Source organism: Balaenoptera physalus (genome assembly GCF_965194825.1).
Source record: "Balaenoptera physalus genome assembly, chromosome: 5".
In the NCBI taxonomy this organism is placed as follows: Eukaryota; Metazoa; Chordata; class Mammalia; order Artiodactyla; family Balaenopteridae; genus Balaenoptera; species Balaenoptera physalus.
This window is the reverse complement of record NC_138884.1, coordinates 131,567,350-131,584,445: the sequence shown is the minus strand read 5'-3', so window position 1 is coordinate 131,584,445 and position 17,096 is coordinate 131,567,350. Positions and strand designations below refer to the sequence as shown.

Here is a 17,096-nt window from a genome sequence, read left to right as displayed (position 1 = left end):
GTTTGTTTTGTTTTACAGTTGCATACTATTCCACTAAGTGGGTCTGTCATATTTCATTTACCTGTCTTCCACTGATGGACATTTGAATTGTTTCCAACCATTTATTATGAAGAATACTGCAATAAATATTCTTACATAATTACTTCACACATACACAGGTATATCCAGTAGTGAGACTGTTCAATAAGAGATGATGTGCCTTTGTAATTTTAGTAGCTTTGCATAATTGTCCTCCATGGGGGTTGTGCCAATTTACACTCCTACCAGCACTGCACAAATACGGTTTTCCCATAGCTTTGTCCAACAGAGCCACAGAAATTTTCAACAGTTACAGATTTATTTTAAATTGCCCTTTTTTTTGATAGCATTACCACAGTAAGTGCCAGAAACAGAGTTTATACTTATGTCATTTTTTTGGTAATCTCATACATCAATACATTTAAAGCCAGAGGAAATTTTTAACATTTAGAACTTACTACTAGCACACTGTTTCTTGGAAGCAGAGAATTAATACCTGAAGTACAACTCCAGGAACTAATTTTCAAAATTTTTACTTATTCTGTTTTATGAAGTAACTATCTTAGATACTTCTCTGGTAAGCTTGACCAATAGAAATATTGTACCTATCGCTCCCAACTGTAGGGCTGCCAAGGGGGAAACAGAGATCAGGCAGATGATTCATAAGATGGTCTAGCAGAATACGAAATGATGATTCTGGGCACTAGGGTTTTAGTTTTGCTACTGAATTGCTGTGTGACCTTAGATAGACAGCAATTCTTAATTCCCCTACTGACACTTAGTGTACATGCATATCTACATACATACCTATACACACACACCCTTGGCTAAGTGTCTGTCTTGACTCTTGAGTTTTTAATCTGTCAGAGCAAATAAATGCAGAAGTCTGCACCAGAGGCTCTCTTGAGGTGTTTTCTAGCTCATGGTTCTTCAGTTCTACTGTTTTACCCAGCCTTTAAACTGACTGACTGACTATTGACTTTTAGCTAGATTTCAAACCTGAGTTGTGATTAACAGTATTATAGCTACCTTTGAATATTACTTTAGATTTTGCTATTCTTTTAAAATTTATTATATTTACATGCATAATATTATACATATTCATATGCACAAGGAATACATATAAATATATAAAGAATATAGTATAATAAAACAAATAGCTGTGTACTCACCAGTAGCTTAAGAAATAGAACAATACCAAATATTTCTGAAGCCTGTGCTGTACCTCTCCCTGAGATAATTTTTTATAAGTATTATTTTCTGTGAAAACAGTAACTGACACAGGATGGGCATCTATTAATTATAAAAATAGGCTATAAAAGGAAGAAAAGTCTCAAACAACTACAGACTGAAACCAATTATTGTGACTTTATTACAGTAGTTACAAACAATACTTTAGTGGTATGTATTTGTATCACAATTACTCAAACTATATACAAATAGGTATTTATACAAGTCTACACTTAAAAAAAGAAAAAGCAATTAATGTCCAAAAAAAAAAAAGTCACATTATCAACAAAATTTTTTTCTAAAAGTTATGGCCAATAACAAAGGAAATTCACAGTTATTCTGAAAATATTTTAAAGATGCAGGAATCATATTGCACATAATACAGTTATAAACCTTACTGAGCAGATGTGTATATTTTAATCTAGTTTTTCACAAAATTTACATTATCATGCAATACTTCACTGTATACAGAATGGTGGAACTAGAATAAACAGGTTAACTTACAAACTTTTAATATAATGGCCACAAAATTAGAATTTTTTAAAGTTATATTTAAAATAATTTTACTATACAAAAAAAAAAAAAAAACCCCAACACTCCAGTGTAATAAAGCTTAATGGACAGAATCAAAATTTGTTCACAGATCAAGTTACATTTTTAGTGTTCTTCTTTATCTTTTCCTTTCTTTTCCTTTTCATCCTGTAGTGCAGTACCGAGTTTTTTAATAAGAACTGACAGAACCTTGTCCAGTGGGTCCATGACTCCTCTTTGAAGCCACTTAGGAATAGTAGTCCTGGCATGATGAAAGCCCAATTTTTGAAGAATATAATCAACGCCTACTGGATCAATTTTTCTTCCAGTCCAAGAAATTAATCTAAAATAATAATAAATTATATTATTAAGGAGTACAGTGCCCTAGCACAGTCCTGAAGGTAGGTTCAAGACAAAGTATTTTCAGTAGATGCAAATGATTATCTAACCTTCAATTCCTGGATTCACTGTAATAGCACTCAAAAAATGTGTGAGCCTACACAGTAATGGCGTTTAGTGAATTTCATCGTGATTAATTTATTTTAGGCCTCAAGTTACATGGTCATCTTAAACCTTTAAAGGACATCTGGCTCATTCTAAAAGATGGTATTAACTTGATGGGGGGAATCCTTTCATGATGTACACGTATATCAAATCATGATGTGCACTTAAAATATCTGTTTTGTCAATTATACTTCAATAAAGCTGGGAGAAAAAGGCTAAAATTTACTGTGTTTGCTATGTGCTAAACATGTTTGAAGGAAGAACCATTTTCTCCCTATTCTTTCTATTTTCTTCCATATAGAAGAACAGCATTAGTGAAACACTCCTGGTCTTTCTCTGCCCCCTTACTGATGATTTATCTGATTGGCAAATTAACAGAGGAACTGAGTAGTGTAGTTCAGTACCCTCCTCCCTACCTGCTCTTCAGGAGCCACTCATTTTGAACTGTTCCTCCATGCCATAGGTTTTTCAAGGACAGGCCCCTAAATAGTTAGTTAGCCCAAGACTGTTCATGGCTGCCTGTAGCTGGGTGAGTACACAAGGCTGCTGACTGCACAACTCTAGCATCCGTCTGCCCCCCACCCCCTGCTTGAGTTCTGCATCATTGAGACCCTGTAGGTAAAACCACACCTAGACTTTGTAATACAAAGACATTGTTGCTTGACACCAAACCACATTCTGTTATCAGCTTTATAAGTATTAAAGCTGTAATTCTGATTTCCAGCTGCCTCTTGCTGTTTCAATTGATCCTGAACTTAGGTAGGGAAAAGGAGGGTATTAAGCACTGGTCTGCTAAAACTCTAATGGTTATAAGCTTTTTCCGTTAATTAACTCATGTAACCATTGTAACAACCCTGAAAGGTAGGTAATACCATTTTCCAAATTTTTCATATGAGGCACCTGAGGCGTTAGATCCTTTGGCCAAGGTCACTCAGCCACTACGCTCTGTAGCTGGGCTTAGAGCCGGAGCCCTTAACCACGTGCTCCACCACTATATCGTATAGCTTAATCTCTTGACAGGTATCTAAAATATATATATATATATATATATATATATATATATATATATATATATATATATATATATATATGTTTATGGCAAATTTAACTTTTTATTCTCATTTTAAATTAAAAGATAGTCAATTTCATTATATTTATTGAGATTTACATATACTGAACAGTTTTCTGTATTAGGACCTTTGCAGTATTTTAATATTGACACTTACATATACTGAACAGTTTTCTGTATTAGGACCTTTGCAGTATTTTAATATTGACACTTAATATTTCTCATGAATATATGTACTATTAATAGCAAAGTGTATTATTGATTTGGTTACAACATATTTTATTAAACACAAATTACTAACACAAAGTCACTACTTTCCGCTTATACAGGAGTCCACTGAATAATGGAGATCTTACTAGCTTGGAATGATTTTGTGGCATAAATATATCTGAATAATAACGTTGTCTAAATGAAATATGTATCATTCTGCAGAATGTTGTGCTGGACTTTTTTTGATACTGTTATTGCATGATGGACAGTTATAATTTGATTAACAAAGCAGAGGAGAGGAAAGAGGAAAATAATAGGAAGGTTGTGAGTGGTAAATCACACACAAGGACATACAAAGCAGGTACCGCTAGTTACAGCAGAAGTTTAATGTAATTAAAACTAGAAAATACTTTGGAAAGTTTGATATGAAAACAATGTGATGTAGCTGGGGGTTGTGATTGTAGTAGAACATGACACAGTAAAGGAACCTGAATCTGACAGAATTAAATCTGACATTTCAGGATGGTTTTATATTGCTTAGTATGCAGACAGAAAGACACTGTGACACTGTAGGTTCTATTACACTGTCATGACATATGTGAGAAATTGTAATGGCTCCTTAATGATGATGTATGACTTCTGCATCTTACAAAACAGTTTATTGTAGCTACCTCAAACACCTGAAAATAACATCCTGCTGAGATGGTGAAAAAATAATAGCAACTGCAAAAGTGGAGTTAACTCTCATTTTTCACTGATTAACTGACAGGATGTCATGTCACACACTGGATAGCTAGTCAGCACGGAGCTATTCTCAGTTGTTTGTGCTTCTTTTGCCTTGCTTAGAAGCACTTACAAAAGAAAAAAGGAGCAGCAAAAATATCAGAAGCTGTAGAGGTTATAAGTGACTAACATAAAAATATTTTTTGGTAAACCATATTTAACCTGCTGCATTATTTATAACCTTTTTCTCATAATAATCTCATAGGAAACAGGTAAATATGTACACCCACTCCTTACCTAAGAGTGGGTTCTAGATGCCATGTATTGCACATAAAATCTCTCCAGTCCACAGTAGTGTAAGTGATGCTATCTTCTCTGTCTTTGTCAGAGGAGTTTTCGTCATGAATGATAACTGGACTTTTCTGTCCTGGTCGAGTAGATAAAATCCGAGGTGGAAAAATAGCTATAAGGAAAATGATATATTAATATTGCAAATACGTATCTCATAAATTTATTTTAAGTCACGAAATGAACAAAGTAATTGGCTCCATTTGTTTTTATTTATAAACTGGCCAAAGCCTCATTTAATTACATTTCTTAAAAAATATTTAAAAATAAGCCATAAGTAAGTGCCAATTATTGGTATTTCTTGGAGAAAGACAATATCGAAGTTATTTTATTCTCTTATAAGAATTAGAAATAACATGTCATCATTTATTTTTGAGTAATAGCACATGTTTTACATGTATTTGTGTGCCTAAAACATACGGTAAAGAATACTGAGATTTATTTGATAGCAGGCACAGGATGCTGAAATTGACAGTTGTAGGGCTCCTAAAAAAATGCCTGTAGGTGGATGACTTTTTAACAGCTTTTTTGAGATACAGTTCACTCGTTTAAAGTGTACAGCTCAATGGTTTTTTAATGTTAGTGCCTATATATATATATTTGAACAGCTGTACTAACTTAGGAGTTTTTTAGGTAAGCAGTCTTTTCACTCTTCATAGTTGAGTACTCAAATGTTTTATGAAAAATGAAGTCTTTTAAAATTGGCGATCATAAATGATATATTTAAAATTGAATCTGGGACAAAAGTAGCTTTCATATGATCTTTAATAAATACAGCATTTCTACAGGGCACAGGTTTTCAAGACACAAACTGGGCATAAAGTAATGATTAATATGAAATATGATATGTATTATATAGCTCTGGTTATAACTGTTAATTAGCAGTGGGGTAATATATTGATTGGGAATGAACCTAGGAATGAAGCTGTACTCTCACACCACATCGGAATACAGATGTCTTCAGTTATTGCCTGGTCTGTTGCTCTGCTTTTGTTTATTATTGATGGTGGTTACAGTACTACAGTTTATCTGGATGTTCTAGGAATATGTTGATTCCGCTCTAGTCTTACATGCTGTTAAGAATTTTCTGAGGCATGTTTATATTTATTTTGCCCAACACTACTTGCTTTTAGTTTTTAAAGACAAAATATACTTACAGCTATTAAAATATTTTATTTATAATTAAAATCCCCATAAGTAATAATTTTGTTACTGTAAGTCCGATAATCAAGTCCCTATTTCCTCTTTTCTCACTGAAATAATGTCTTACAACAACTTCTATAAAAAATACATTTTAAAAGAAATACACACAGTTCATGGCAGGCCAACACAATGTTTCATAAAGTGACAAAGGTTCCACATAATACCTGAGGGGAAGAAATCTGGCAGGCATTCATACCTAGGTAGACTAGAAAGAATTCTGCACTTCACAGCTTTGTCTAGAACCTGTGTTTCTCCACATTAAGTTTAAATATTAAGGCAGAGAGAAAAACAAGAGGATTAACAGTGATGGTATGCTTTGTTGCTCTATGTGAAGACTGGATCTATGCATATTATACATAACATTTCCTATTATATGCCTGCAGTCATTTCACTTGAATGGCTCATAGATTTCTCCCAGCCATCATTATTGCTTTCACTCTCACTGAATTTTTGGCACATCTAGATTAAATAGTAATGGAAGAGCAATTCAATTTATGTATGCTATATTTACACTCTTTCCACATGGTCTTTTGATCATCTGTCTTTGTTTTCTTCACTCAAACATTCATCATGAAGCTGTTTTGAAATATCTACAAGATAAATTTTATATTTCTTTCTTCTTGGAAAACATGAAGCAGTTATTACAGTGTGACGAACAAATTTCATCTATTCGAAGCAGTTTTTTTTAAAAGCACATCTGTTGTTTTTACCACTGTATATTCATATAGTTGCACAATAAATATTTATTGAGTGAATAAAGACCATATATTTGGAGAGCATTCCATATCATGACATTTTAAACCACCTCATTCTTTTAAACAGCTACAGAGTATTCCATTTCATTGTATGGACACACCATAATATATTCAGCCAATTCCATATGGATATTAGGGTCACCATATGTTTCTTAGTGGGCCAACATTTAAGTTTCCAGTGAGTAGAACCAATGTTAGCTAGCTCATGAAAAACAAGACACCACTACTGAGGTCTAAATATTTATAAAAAAAGATAATGTTCTGTGCATTCTAGACAGATACATCTTCCTATTTAATTCAGTTTTCCCAATTATGTATGTAACTCTTGCTAACTTTATTATGTAGTTGTTTCTCTAGTCATTTCACTTAGACTAGCAATATTTCCTCAAAGAGGTTTTCTTTTCCAACTTTGTGAGACTATCTTACTAGACCTGATAATATACAGAACATATATGGAAACATTTTGTAAAGTATAAAACACCATTCAGTTTGAGATATGGTTAGAAAAAAATGAAATGTAGCTGGCAGATACTCAGAAAGTCTATCACATAGGTCTTACTAATATATATTTATTGATATTTGTAACTCATAGAGGAAGGAGATACATTCTACCCATTTTATCACTAGACCATAAAAATCCATATAAATTGTAGTGAGAGCTGCCTTTCCTGAAGCTTGAAAGGAAAAAAACCCCAAAAACAATATGCTACCCACCTTTTTCTTTTTCTTTAAGATAAGCTGACACTAAATCATGAAGAAACATGATGAGCTCAGCATCCATCGTCACACAAATGTGGTCAGTGAACTCTGTCACCACACTGCATTCTACCTTTGGCTTCAGGCTGGCGTCTGCAATGGCAAAGTTCTTTTACAGTAAAAGATTATTGAAATAAGTCCCTTCCTCTTCCCATTAACAAGGGATTTACATGGGTCCATGTAAATGCCTCCACTTAAATGCAGTTTCTGTATATGACTTAAAAGAATGATGACGATAGTTTACTAAGCACTTTCCAAGTATATGCCATTTACTCATAAAAACCTGATGAAGTCCTATTAGCCCCATTTGAGGAGAAAGAGGCACAAATGGAGTAAATTATTTGCCAGAGGTCATATAGCTGGTAAGAATATCAATCAATTTGAACCAGAAGATCAATTTCTTTATATTATATTACAAAAATAACCTTCAGGGAAAAAAAGAAGTTTGAAGATCCTTTAGAATTTCTTAGTTAACTTTAGAAACTAAAGATTGTTTTTCCACATACTCTGTAATGAAGGTTCTTGTGGTTCTTGAACATGAATAGATTTAAAGTCAAGCTGCATCCTTGGTAACGCAAAGATAGTCTCTGTTTCATGATTGTAGCTAGAACATCCTCTGAATCCACTCAGCAAACTAGAACTCTTCACTGTAGTGCTATTCTCAGTGTTATTAGCATCAACATTACGAAGCAGGTTTAGCTCTACAAGCATAATGATAAAGACAAAAACAATCAAACCAATAGGCATTGATAAGCATATAGCTTTCATGACATTGATACACAGAACTTTTATCATTGCAAAAAGCTGGAAAATGAATACATTTAGGAAAATGAATACATTTAAAAAAAGCCATATTTAAGCTTTGATTTTGAGACTAGTTATATGCCACTATAGATAGAAATATGGACAAATATTTATATATACATACGTATACAAATATATATCTCACTATTCTCAATATTGAAGCTTTATAACATGATTTTGGATAAATCCAGTAAATTGTGTTTTTTTGTTTCTTGAATTTTGAATATTATTCTCAATTGAAATCATATCTGAATTTAATGAAGGCGAAGTCTTAACCACTGGACCGCCAGGGAAGTCCCAGGAGGTCTTTTTTAAGTAAAACATTCAAGTCTTAACATGTCCCAGTCTAGTCAGCTTTTTAATACAGACGAAATGATTGGTAAAAGCAGTACTCTAAACTCTAACACAAAAACAACCGCAGAATAAGAATTTTCATGACTGAATTACTACAAGACCGGTGAATCTAATTTACTTCCTTATCCTGCTTTGTTCTGAGAACATTTTTAACAGTCTCTGATCCCTAGGGTTGCTAACAACTATTTTCCATGAGGCCCAAGCCATCTTCTTTTCCATTCTGAGAGGATTAAAAAAATGAATAAATTAAAAAATGAAAATGAATTTAAAAACTTCGTCAAAAGCACTCTCTTTAAACTTATGACTTCATAGGAATGCTAATATTTAGTTTCATTTTATTCCAGCTATCCTGAACCTTAATTTTTGGTATTCTATTACTTAGTTGTATAATAATTTTCCCAAACCTCCAATGTGAACATTACTATAAAAATATTTTTCCAATTATAATAAACTTAATTTCATTTATTTAAACCGATTTTATTTTGAACGTTTTCAGTTACATCTAAAATAATTTTAGTCCATGAGATGTTGCACTACTAGGGTGGTGAATCATGTACTAATATTGCTACTTAAGGCAGCTGGAATAAAACGAAAATTGTTTAAAGAAATGGAAATTCTCCCTACACTTAAATTCTAAACACAGTCAACAGAGCCCAAAATAGAGAAAACAAAACAAAATAAATCTCTCCAAAGAAGCAAACTTTTAACCTTCATTTCTTGTGGCTGTAACGTAATTGAACCATTCTTTCACACTTGCTACTCCATGGGGTGGATTTTCATGGCGACGCCTTGTTATCTTGGTTATTGTTGCCATAGGACTTTCCAAAGCACCGCATGGTTTGGTAACCATGGTATTATGGCCCAGATGAAAATCCAGTGTTTGTACAATATATGTAGAATGATCACTAGCGCCTAGAGGGGGAAAAAAAGTTTCTCAATGTAACAAACTATATTTAGATGCAAGAAAAGTTGTGGCCCTAGAGCAATAGATATAGCTAGGTAAGTCATACACAGATAGAGAAGGCTGTAAAACTAAGGAGTACATAAGAGAGAAAAAAATTCACAAATATTTTTTCTTTTAGTTGTAACTGGATCTATCCCCAAGAAGATGAAGAATATCAACCATCTTTTCCTTCATCATTAAGAAACCACTGAGTAGAAAATTAAAGCTAAAAGAAACTGTAAATAGAGGTAAAAGCACAGCCTGCCCTTAAAAGTTTTGTAAAATCGTCTTGACTGGCAAGTAATTTCCTTACACTACCACTGTGTGTCGTCTTCTCTTCATGTTTTTATAAGAAATTTTTACAATAACTGTTATTATGACTATGGCCAGCCACAGCAACAAAAACTTTAATTGCCTAAGTAAGAAACAGAGTGAGATGGTAAGTTCAGAAATAAGTCCTTTAACATGTCCCAGACTTTATAGATACTGACTCATTGGCAGTGAACTCCTTGACGTTGTCAGATACATGATAATAAATAGAGATGGATTTCAGAAATACCATAAGAAAAACAGATAAAAGATATGAGAAAAGAAAATTACTTTGTCATATATAATCATGTAAGAAGATGGGGAAAAGTGAAAGCTGAAAATGTGTCAGTTTACCATCTTCCCAGATTTTTTGAGCTTCGGTCCAAAAAGCAATATTTGGTTCCTCTAAGTGAAAAAGGGCCCATGATTTTGAACGGAAATTTGGGCCATGAAAACAAGCTAGTGTCATATGATTTCCATGTAAGCTCATTGATCCTCCAAACTGCATTCCATCTTCCGGTAATGGAATCTGAAATAAGGATATGTGGCATCCTGATACCACCTTCAATACTCCAGGCCAATGTCGATGATGAGCTGCATCGAGCACTGCAAGAAAACAAAAAACCACTTATCCTGAAATATCTCATGAACATCCTGAATGCTGGGTAGGAAGACAGCAGGTGGCTACTTTGTACAGCTGAAGTGACTCAGATAACGGATGAAAACAACAATTCAGTCCCTGGTTAACATTAAGCAGAGAAGCTAATAAGGATACAGTCTGGGAAAAGATGCTGTGTAAGGATGGCTAGAGCTCAGGAAAGTAGCAACTTGCTAATAATAATTACAACTAATGCTTCTGTAATGATTAATGATTTACAAAGTACCTGCATGAAATTTTATGTAATTCTCACAGTATCTTTGTAAACTATGTATTTCATCTAGACTCTTCAGGTGAAATAGAAGAGGGGTTAAGTGAACCAGTGTTTAGAAGGCCTAGAAATCAATGGCAGATCCCTGATTTTAAGTACTGGAAAAAAAACCTTTTATACCCTTTGCTGCTCAGAAGTGAGGTCTGAGGACCAGCGGCATTAACGTCGCCTGGGAGCGTGTCAGAAATCCACTCTTATGTCCACCCCAAATCTACTGCATCAGAATCTGCATTTTAAAAAGCTCTCCAGGTGTTTCAGATGCACATTAAAGTTCAAGAAGAACTAATCAGATACACAGTTGACCACTGGACAACGTGGGGGTTAGGGCCACTGACCCTCCACACAGTCTAAAATCCACATATAACTTATGGTTGGCCCTCCACATCCACACTTCCTGAGGATTCAACAAACCATAGATGGTTTAGTACCACAGTATTCATTACTATTGAAAAAAAATCTGTGCATGGGCCTGCACAGTTCAAACCCATGTTTTTCAAGGGTCATCTGTACAATTCATATTTATATTTCCTACTTATTCCAATAATATCCTTTTGGCTGTTTTCCACAATTCTCATTCTGGATCTAACCAAGTATCATACATCATGATCATGCAAGGATCATGCATTAGTTGGCATATCTCTTTAGTTTCCTTTAATCTAAGACAATTCCTTAAGCCCGTTTGTCTGTTTCCCATGACAAAGACTTTTTGGAAGAATCCAGGCCATGCATTTTTGGGAACACCCCTGTATTTGTATATATGTCTGATACCAATTCTAGTTTAAAGGAAATGCAGGGACTAGGGGAACAAGATAAATGAAACCACAAGGAAGCAACTGAAAAAGACCCAGAAAGTAGGATATTCTGCAGAACAGTTGGCCAAGTCTCTTCAGCAAGTCAGGTCACTAAAAAAAGGACTATACTGAATTTAAAAATAGTAAAGGAACATAACCATTTTAAATCTGTGATCTTGAATTGGACATACTGGTTTGGACAAACCAGTTGTAAATATAATTTTAGATCAGTTGTGGACTGTGCTGAGGTGGCTAGAGGAGATAATTAGCACAATGGAAAGTTCGAGATTGTTGACTGGAAAAGGCTACAAAACAATATGAATAATGTTTTGGTAAAAAGTACATATATGTGTGTGTGTGTGTGTGTGTGTGTGTATGTATGTATATATACATACATACACACACACATATGCATAGAAAAGTATCTGAAAGTATATACTCTCAAGTGTTCACAGTGATGATTTCTGGGTGGAATGTGATTTTTTTTTTTTTTTTTTGCTTGTATATGTTTTCTCATTTGTTTTTCCAATGCACATGTACTGCTTATGTGATAATAAATCATGAAAAATTATCCTGCTTCTGACTACTTTTCACTTTTACCACTATCACTCTAGTTAAGGCCACCATCATCTGTTGCCTGGACTCTCAGAAAATCCTCCTTACAATGGTAACGTAAGTCTGTAGCAATGGTAATGGTAATTATTGCAGTGATTTCCTTACTTTCATTCTTAACCACCTTGGTCTGTTCCCCACACAGCAGCCAGAGTGATGCTTTAAAAAGGATTATTTTTTTAAAAAGTGAATCAAATAACATGAGATCTGTTCAAAGCTCTCCAGTAGCTAGCTACCCATCATATTAAAAATCTTATCTTTGGCCTCTCTAAATTCATGTCCAGTATTTTCTTGCTTGCTCACTCTGTTCCACCACAGTGGGCCACCTTAATGATCCTCAAACAAGCAAGTTTCCTCCCAACTGTCGAAGCTTTGCACCTTTCAGTAGCCCACTTTGCCCAGAACTCTCTTCCCCAGATCTTAGCCTACCTCTCACTTCAGAAAAGGTTCCCCTGACCACCCTTTCTCAAACAGCTATTCTCACAGTATGTATCACAGACTCTATGATCCTTCCCCTGCTTTGTTCTTTCTCTCAGCATTTCTCTCTACCTGAAATTATCTTACATACTTACTTAGCAAATTTGTTATGGTCTGTCTCTCCCATTAAAATGTAAGCTCCATGAGGGTAGGAATTTTTTCTACTAGTAGATCTCCTATGCCTAAAACAGTGCTTAAGAACACGGTTGATACATAATAAAAATTTGAATTACTGAATGAAAATCTGCCTAATATGACACAGGTAATAAATCCAAACTCAGACATTCTGATTCCATAGCCCATGCTCTAAACCAGAACGTGGTGGTGTCACATTTAGTATTCAAGAGCATGGAGTGTAGTTGTATGTATTAAACAGTCAGATGAACATGAGTAATGTAATGGGAAATACAATGTAAGCTATTCAGAATAAAAGAAAATATAATCATTAGTTGTAACTTGTAATTATGTAATAAAGTAAGAATTAATTTGTAATGTAGTGATGTAATCTGTAATAATGGCATGACTGTAGATGAGCTGTGGCAGGGGGAGGAGATAATGAATGAATGACTTCCCAAATGATGGCCTCTAATTCCACTGGCGGGTAGGAAATTGGGTACTTTGCTGAGTGAGCAGGATAAAACGTATATGGACCACTTTTTAAGCATGGTATATAGATATTATTTTAATTTAACACATATTTAGTGAAAGATAAAGCATATATAAAGCCTTAGTCTTCTAACTCTTACATTGTTCTTGTGAACTTTTCTCTAGGTTATTAGTCATTGTCTTAGGTGGAAGATAAGGAACTGGTCCCCAGGTAGACAGAGCTCGTTTGCTGGTGTCAAACTGTTGAGTGAAAAATTCCTGCAGCTTCATTCCTATTTTTATCAGGTCTGGTGTAGTTGATCTTGATATCATTACTTGGAAAATATCCCACTTCAGATCTCCATGGACAAAAATTTCACTAGAGCATAAAACAGAATCTTTTATCATATATATTACAGAAGACAGTTTAAAAGCACAAGAAAAAGTCTCTTCCCCACCAGTTTTTCATTCATATTAATTGTATGATATAAAATCACTGTGCAGGAAAAATGGTTTGTGTTTTCTCACTGGATGATAGAAAATATGTTGAGTAGTCATGTACTGAAAAAGTAATATTTTACTAAATACCTTTTATCGGTCAAGCTTGAATCCAGTGTATTATACAGATTTACTTTCCATTCATCCTGAAGCTTGAGATCAGCATTACTGAAGATACCCATGAGAATACTTGAGCCCATGTAATCAACACGAGCTTCAGTAGAACCCATAGTAATCTGAATTTTGTGACTGGGTTGCTGACTTGGATGTTCAGAAATATGAGCTAAAATAGAAACAATAATTACTTTTCACAGAAATGCCTCATGGGAAAAACTCATCAAAATCAATTTTCAAATACTTTTCTTCAACATATTGTTCAGTTGTAAAATTTCAACATACCAACCATCTCCAAAGCATTGACATCTATAGTCCCTCCAACTACTCCTCCTTTAGAATCTAACTGTGATCTTCCTAGACCAACAGACATGCTTATCTCTCGATCTCGATTACTTCCTACTGACAGCCGGCCCTGGCTCTTCAAACCACTAGTTGTCCAACTATAAAAAAGAAAAAGTGTTATTAATTAGACATATGGCTTCCCGTGTCAATGAATTAAAACAGGAGTTAGATGATTTCAAAAAAGTTGGATAATGAAACAATACATTTCTTATAAAAACTATGGTAAACATTTGAATATTAACATTAATGATGAAGCTTTCTTCTTAACTAGAAAATTATGCTATTTTCCTTATCATTTTCTATCTTTTTAGAACACATATTTCATGCTGTTTTTATGTTACAATATCTTTAGGATTAAGCCATTTTCAGGATAAAGCAAGGTATATAATCTTTTATCTACTGTCTTCACTGTCTCAAAACATTTCAGCATTAAAAAAAGGTTTTGAATTGCTTTACTACAATTAGAAAAATTACAACTAATGATTAAATATATTTTCTTTGTATCTGAATAGCTTACGTTGTATTTCCCATTACATTACTCATATTCATTTGAACGTTTAATTGCTTCAGGTTGATAGCAAACACGACAAGTGTTTCCCATGGGGTCCCTTGTTGGCTTGCTGCTTTGTTTGATTTGTTAAAAGGAGTTGATGTTTTCGAAAGTGAATCTAAAAACAGAAAATCAAATGTACATTCACATAGATGCTCAGGCAATCACAAAGCAAAAACTACTCATCACTATAATCCAGAAGGTAAAATGATGATATTCTTGTGTTAAAACCTAACATTTACTAGCTGTCCTATTGCCTCCAAAATATTAATAGTTACCATTTACTGAACGGTCAGTAAGGGTTGCCAGCCTTACTTCTTGAAAGCTCATAGTTCTGTATGACCTCCATCTTATATGAGGAGATTCTGGTGTGCATGGGATATAGCAGCACAGATCGTTTATCACCCTAGGATTTTCTTACCAAAGAAGAAAATCATAAGTTGCTGCTGCCAAGAAGAGAACTTGGAAGGCAGGTTCCATTCTGAAACGCAGATGCTGGCCGGGGTGCCTGTCTTCTGTGTTCTTATGGACTCAGTATATATCCTGAGTCCTGCGTTGGCTCATTATACTCTAATCTTACCTTGTGACATGAACTACATCATTCATTTTATATACTTAGACACAAGCAGAGCCTTGAGCACATGAGAGTTAAAAAAATATAGTGTCTGAATAAAAGAATGACTGAATGAACGCAAAGATTAACTTTTTCAATATGGAGTTTACAACACTGTAGGTTTGTTTTACTTCCTGTGGTGCATGCTAACAATATGCTCATTCCTCTCTCCCTATCCCTTTTCTTTTTTTAACATCTTTATTGCAGTATAATTGCTTTACAATGGTGTGTTAGTTTCTGCTTTATAACAAAGTAAATCAGTTATACATATACATATCCCTTTTCAAAGCTACTAGCGGTCCAGCTGTCTCTTCTGCTAGCAAATACTGTGAAGTGCTTTGTTGTTTGGCTTGGGGTTCCTCCCCCAACCCCGCATCTCCATAAAAACCTGCAAGAGAATAACTTCCTGCAGTTGGGGGCAGAAGTCTGGGAGTAACTAATTAAGATTTTTATCTTGGGGCCGCTGGAGGGCTACTGATAACAAGGAGAGCAGTGTTACCTCTTTGGGGAACTGAAGAATCAGACACACTCCTTGACCTTATGGAAGCTGGGGATTTTAGGCTCTGTGCTGCTGTCCCTGGTGACATGGTGCTGTTTGTCATATGCTCATTGAACACATTAGGCGACTGAGGCATGTGGGTGAAAGAGGCTGACTGACTAGGCTGCTCCCAGGTCCTGCAGTAAGCTTTTCTTGAAGATTCGGGGGAAAGGTGTTGGCTTACACCTTCAATGGAATCCGGTGTCCCTGGGCCAGATGCTAACAGAAAAGTAGACAGCAAAAACAAAATTAACAGGGTAATATCCCATGTTATAAAATAAGAAATTTCACCACTCCACCATTTCTAATCACATTTTATATTCCTTCCAGTTCTCTGACAACTGTATGATGTACAGTTTGCAAAGTACATTCCAGCATGTTATTTTTTTAAATTCTCACAGAAACTCCATGAGATGGGTAGGACAGGCACTCTGTCCCATATTACAGATGAGGGAATAGACCCAGACCCAGATTTCTGATATTTTCTACTCTATCATGCTAACTCTGTCTTTCACTTACGCAGTGTAATACTACAACAATATCTAAGTCCAAGAGAAAAAATGCAATATGATAGCATGTCCCCAGTATATTCTATTTTCCATGTTTTACCATGATTAACTTGGTTAAATGTATTTCTGCGTTTCCAGATTTTACAAAGATTACAGGGTAATCATCACAGAATAAAAATCAGCTGAACTTAACCCCTGAGAGAGCAAGTATTTTGTGACCTCCAATGCTAGTGCATTCCCAGTGGTTATTTGCACATTAAAGGGGCTCCACTGGCATTTGCTGAATGAGTGAAAGAATTGCAGGGTACAACTTACCAAGTAAGACAAAATTTGTGTTATCAATCATGGATCTTGTTACTATTGTAATCAAAATGAAAAGCAGCCTAAGTATAATTTATAATTACATAAACAGGCTTACTTGGCAAATTTATAGTTTGGTCTCCGAGGAATAGGCGTCTTGCAATACTCCTCCTATACCAAGCTCTTGGAAATGCCAGAATTTCACTGAGGCGGCGCATATCATATTTAAAGGAAGCAGACCCTATATCACAAACAGCTGATACATAAATAAAGTTTGTTAGAACACATTTCCAAAACCTTTAATATTTTCACATGGTAGGTATAATAGGACATGATATTACACAACTGAATTATAATTCTGTTACAATTCATGAAATACCAAAATAAGTTACATAGTATGATTAGTAAGTGATAATGTGTTCCTTCCACAAGTGATAAAAATAGCACATTCTGCACTGTTAGTTCCATTTCTGAGGTG

The 17,096-nt window shown here is 34.6% G+C and overlaps 1 protein-coding gene across 12 annotated transcripts in view; it reads right to left on the bottom strand.

Annotated features, from left to right (window-relative positions):
- Positions 1-1,364: 1,364 nt before the first annotated feature.
- BLTP1 (bridge-like lipid transfer protein family member 1) overlaps positions 1,365-17,096 on the bottom strand; it is a 204,277-nt gene continuing 188,545 nt past the window's right edge. For 11 of the 12 annotated variants that reach the window (XM_082462683.1, XM_082462692.1, XM_082462691.1 and 8 more), the window contains 12 exons: positions 16,737-16,874; positions 15,771-16,028; positions 14,626-14,776; positions 14,049-14,206; positions 13,740-13,932; positions 13,313-13,530; positions 10,112-10,363; positions 9,214-9,417; positions 7,854-8,048; positions 7,306-7,440; positions 4,583-4,748; positions 1,365-2,122 (listed from right to left, as the gene is read on the bottom strand). In XM_082462683.1, the coding sequence (XP_082318809.1) occupies positions 1,906-2,122; positions 4,583-4,748; positions 7,306-7,440; positions 7,854-8,048; positions 9,214-9,417; positions 10,112-10,363; positions 13,313-13,530; positions 13,740-13,932; positions 14,049-14,206; positions 14,626-14,776; positions 15,771-16,028; positions 16,737-16,874 (2,285 nt within the window). In that variant the 3' untranslated portion in view covers positions 1,365-1,905. The remainder of the gene's footprint in view (positions 2,123-4,582; positions 4,749-7,305; positions 7,441-7,853; positions 8,049-9,213; positions 9,418-10,111; positions 10,364-13,312; positions 13,531-13,739; positions 13,933-14,048; positions 14,207-14,625; positions 14,777-15,770; positions 16,029-16,736; positions 16,875-17,096) is intronic. The other variant, XM_082462685.1, reaches the window with a different exon arrangement.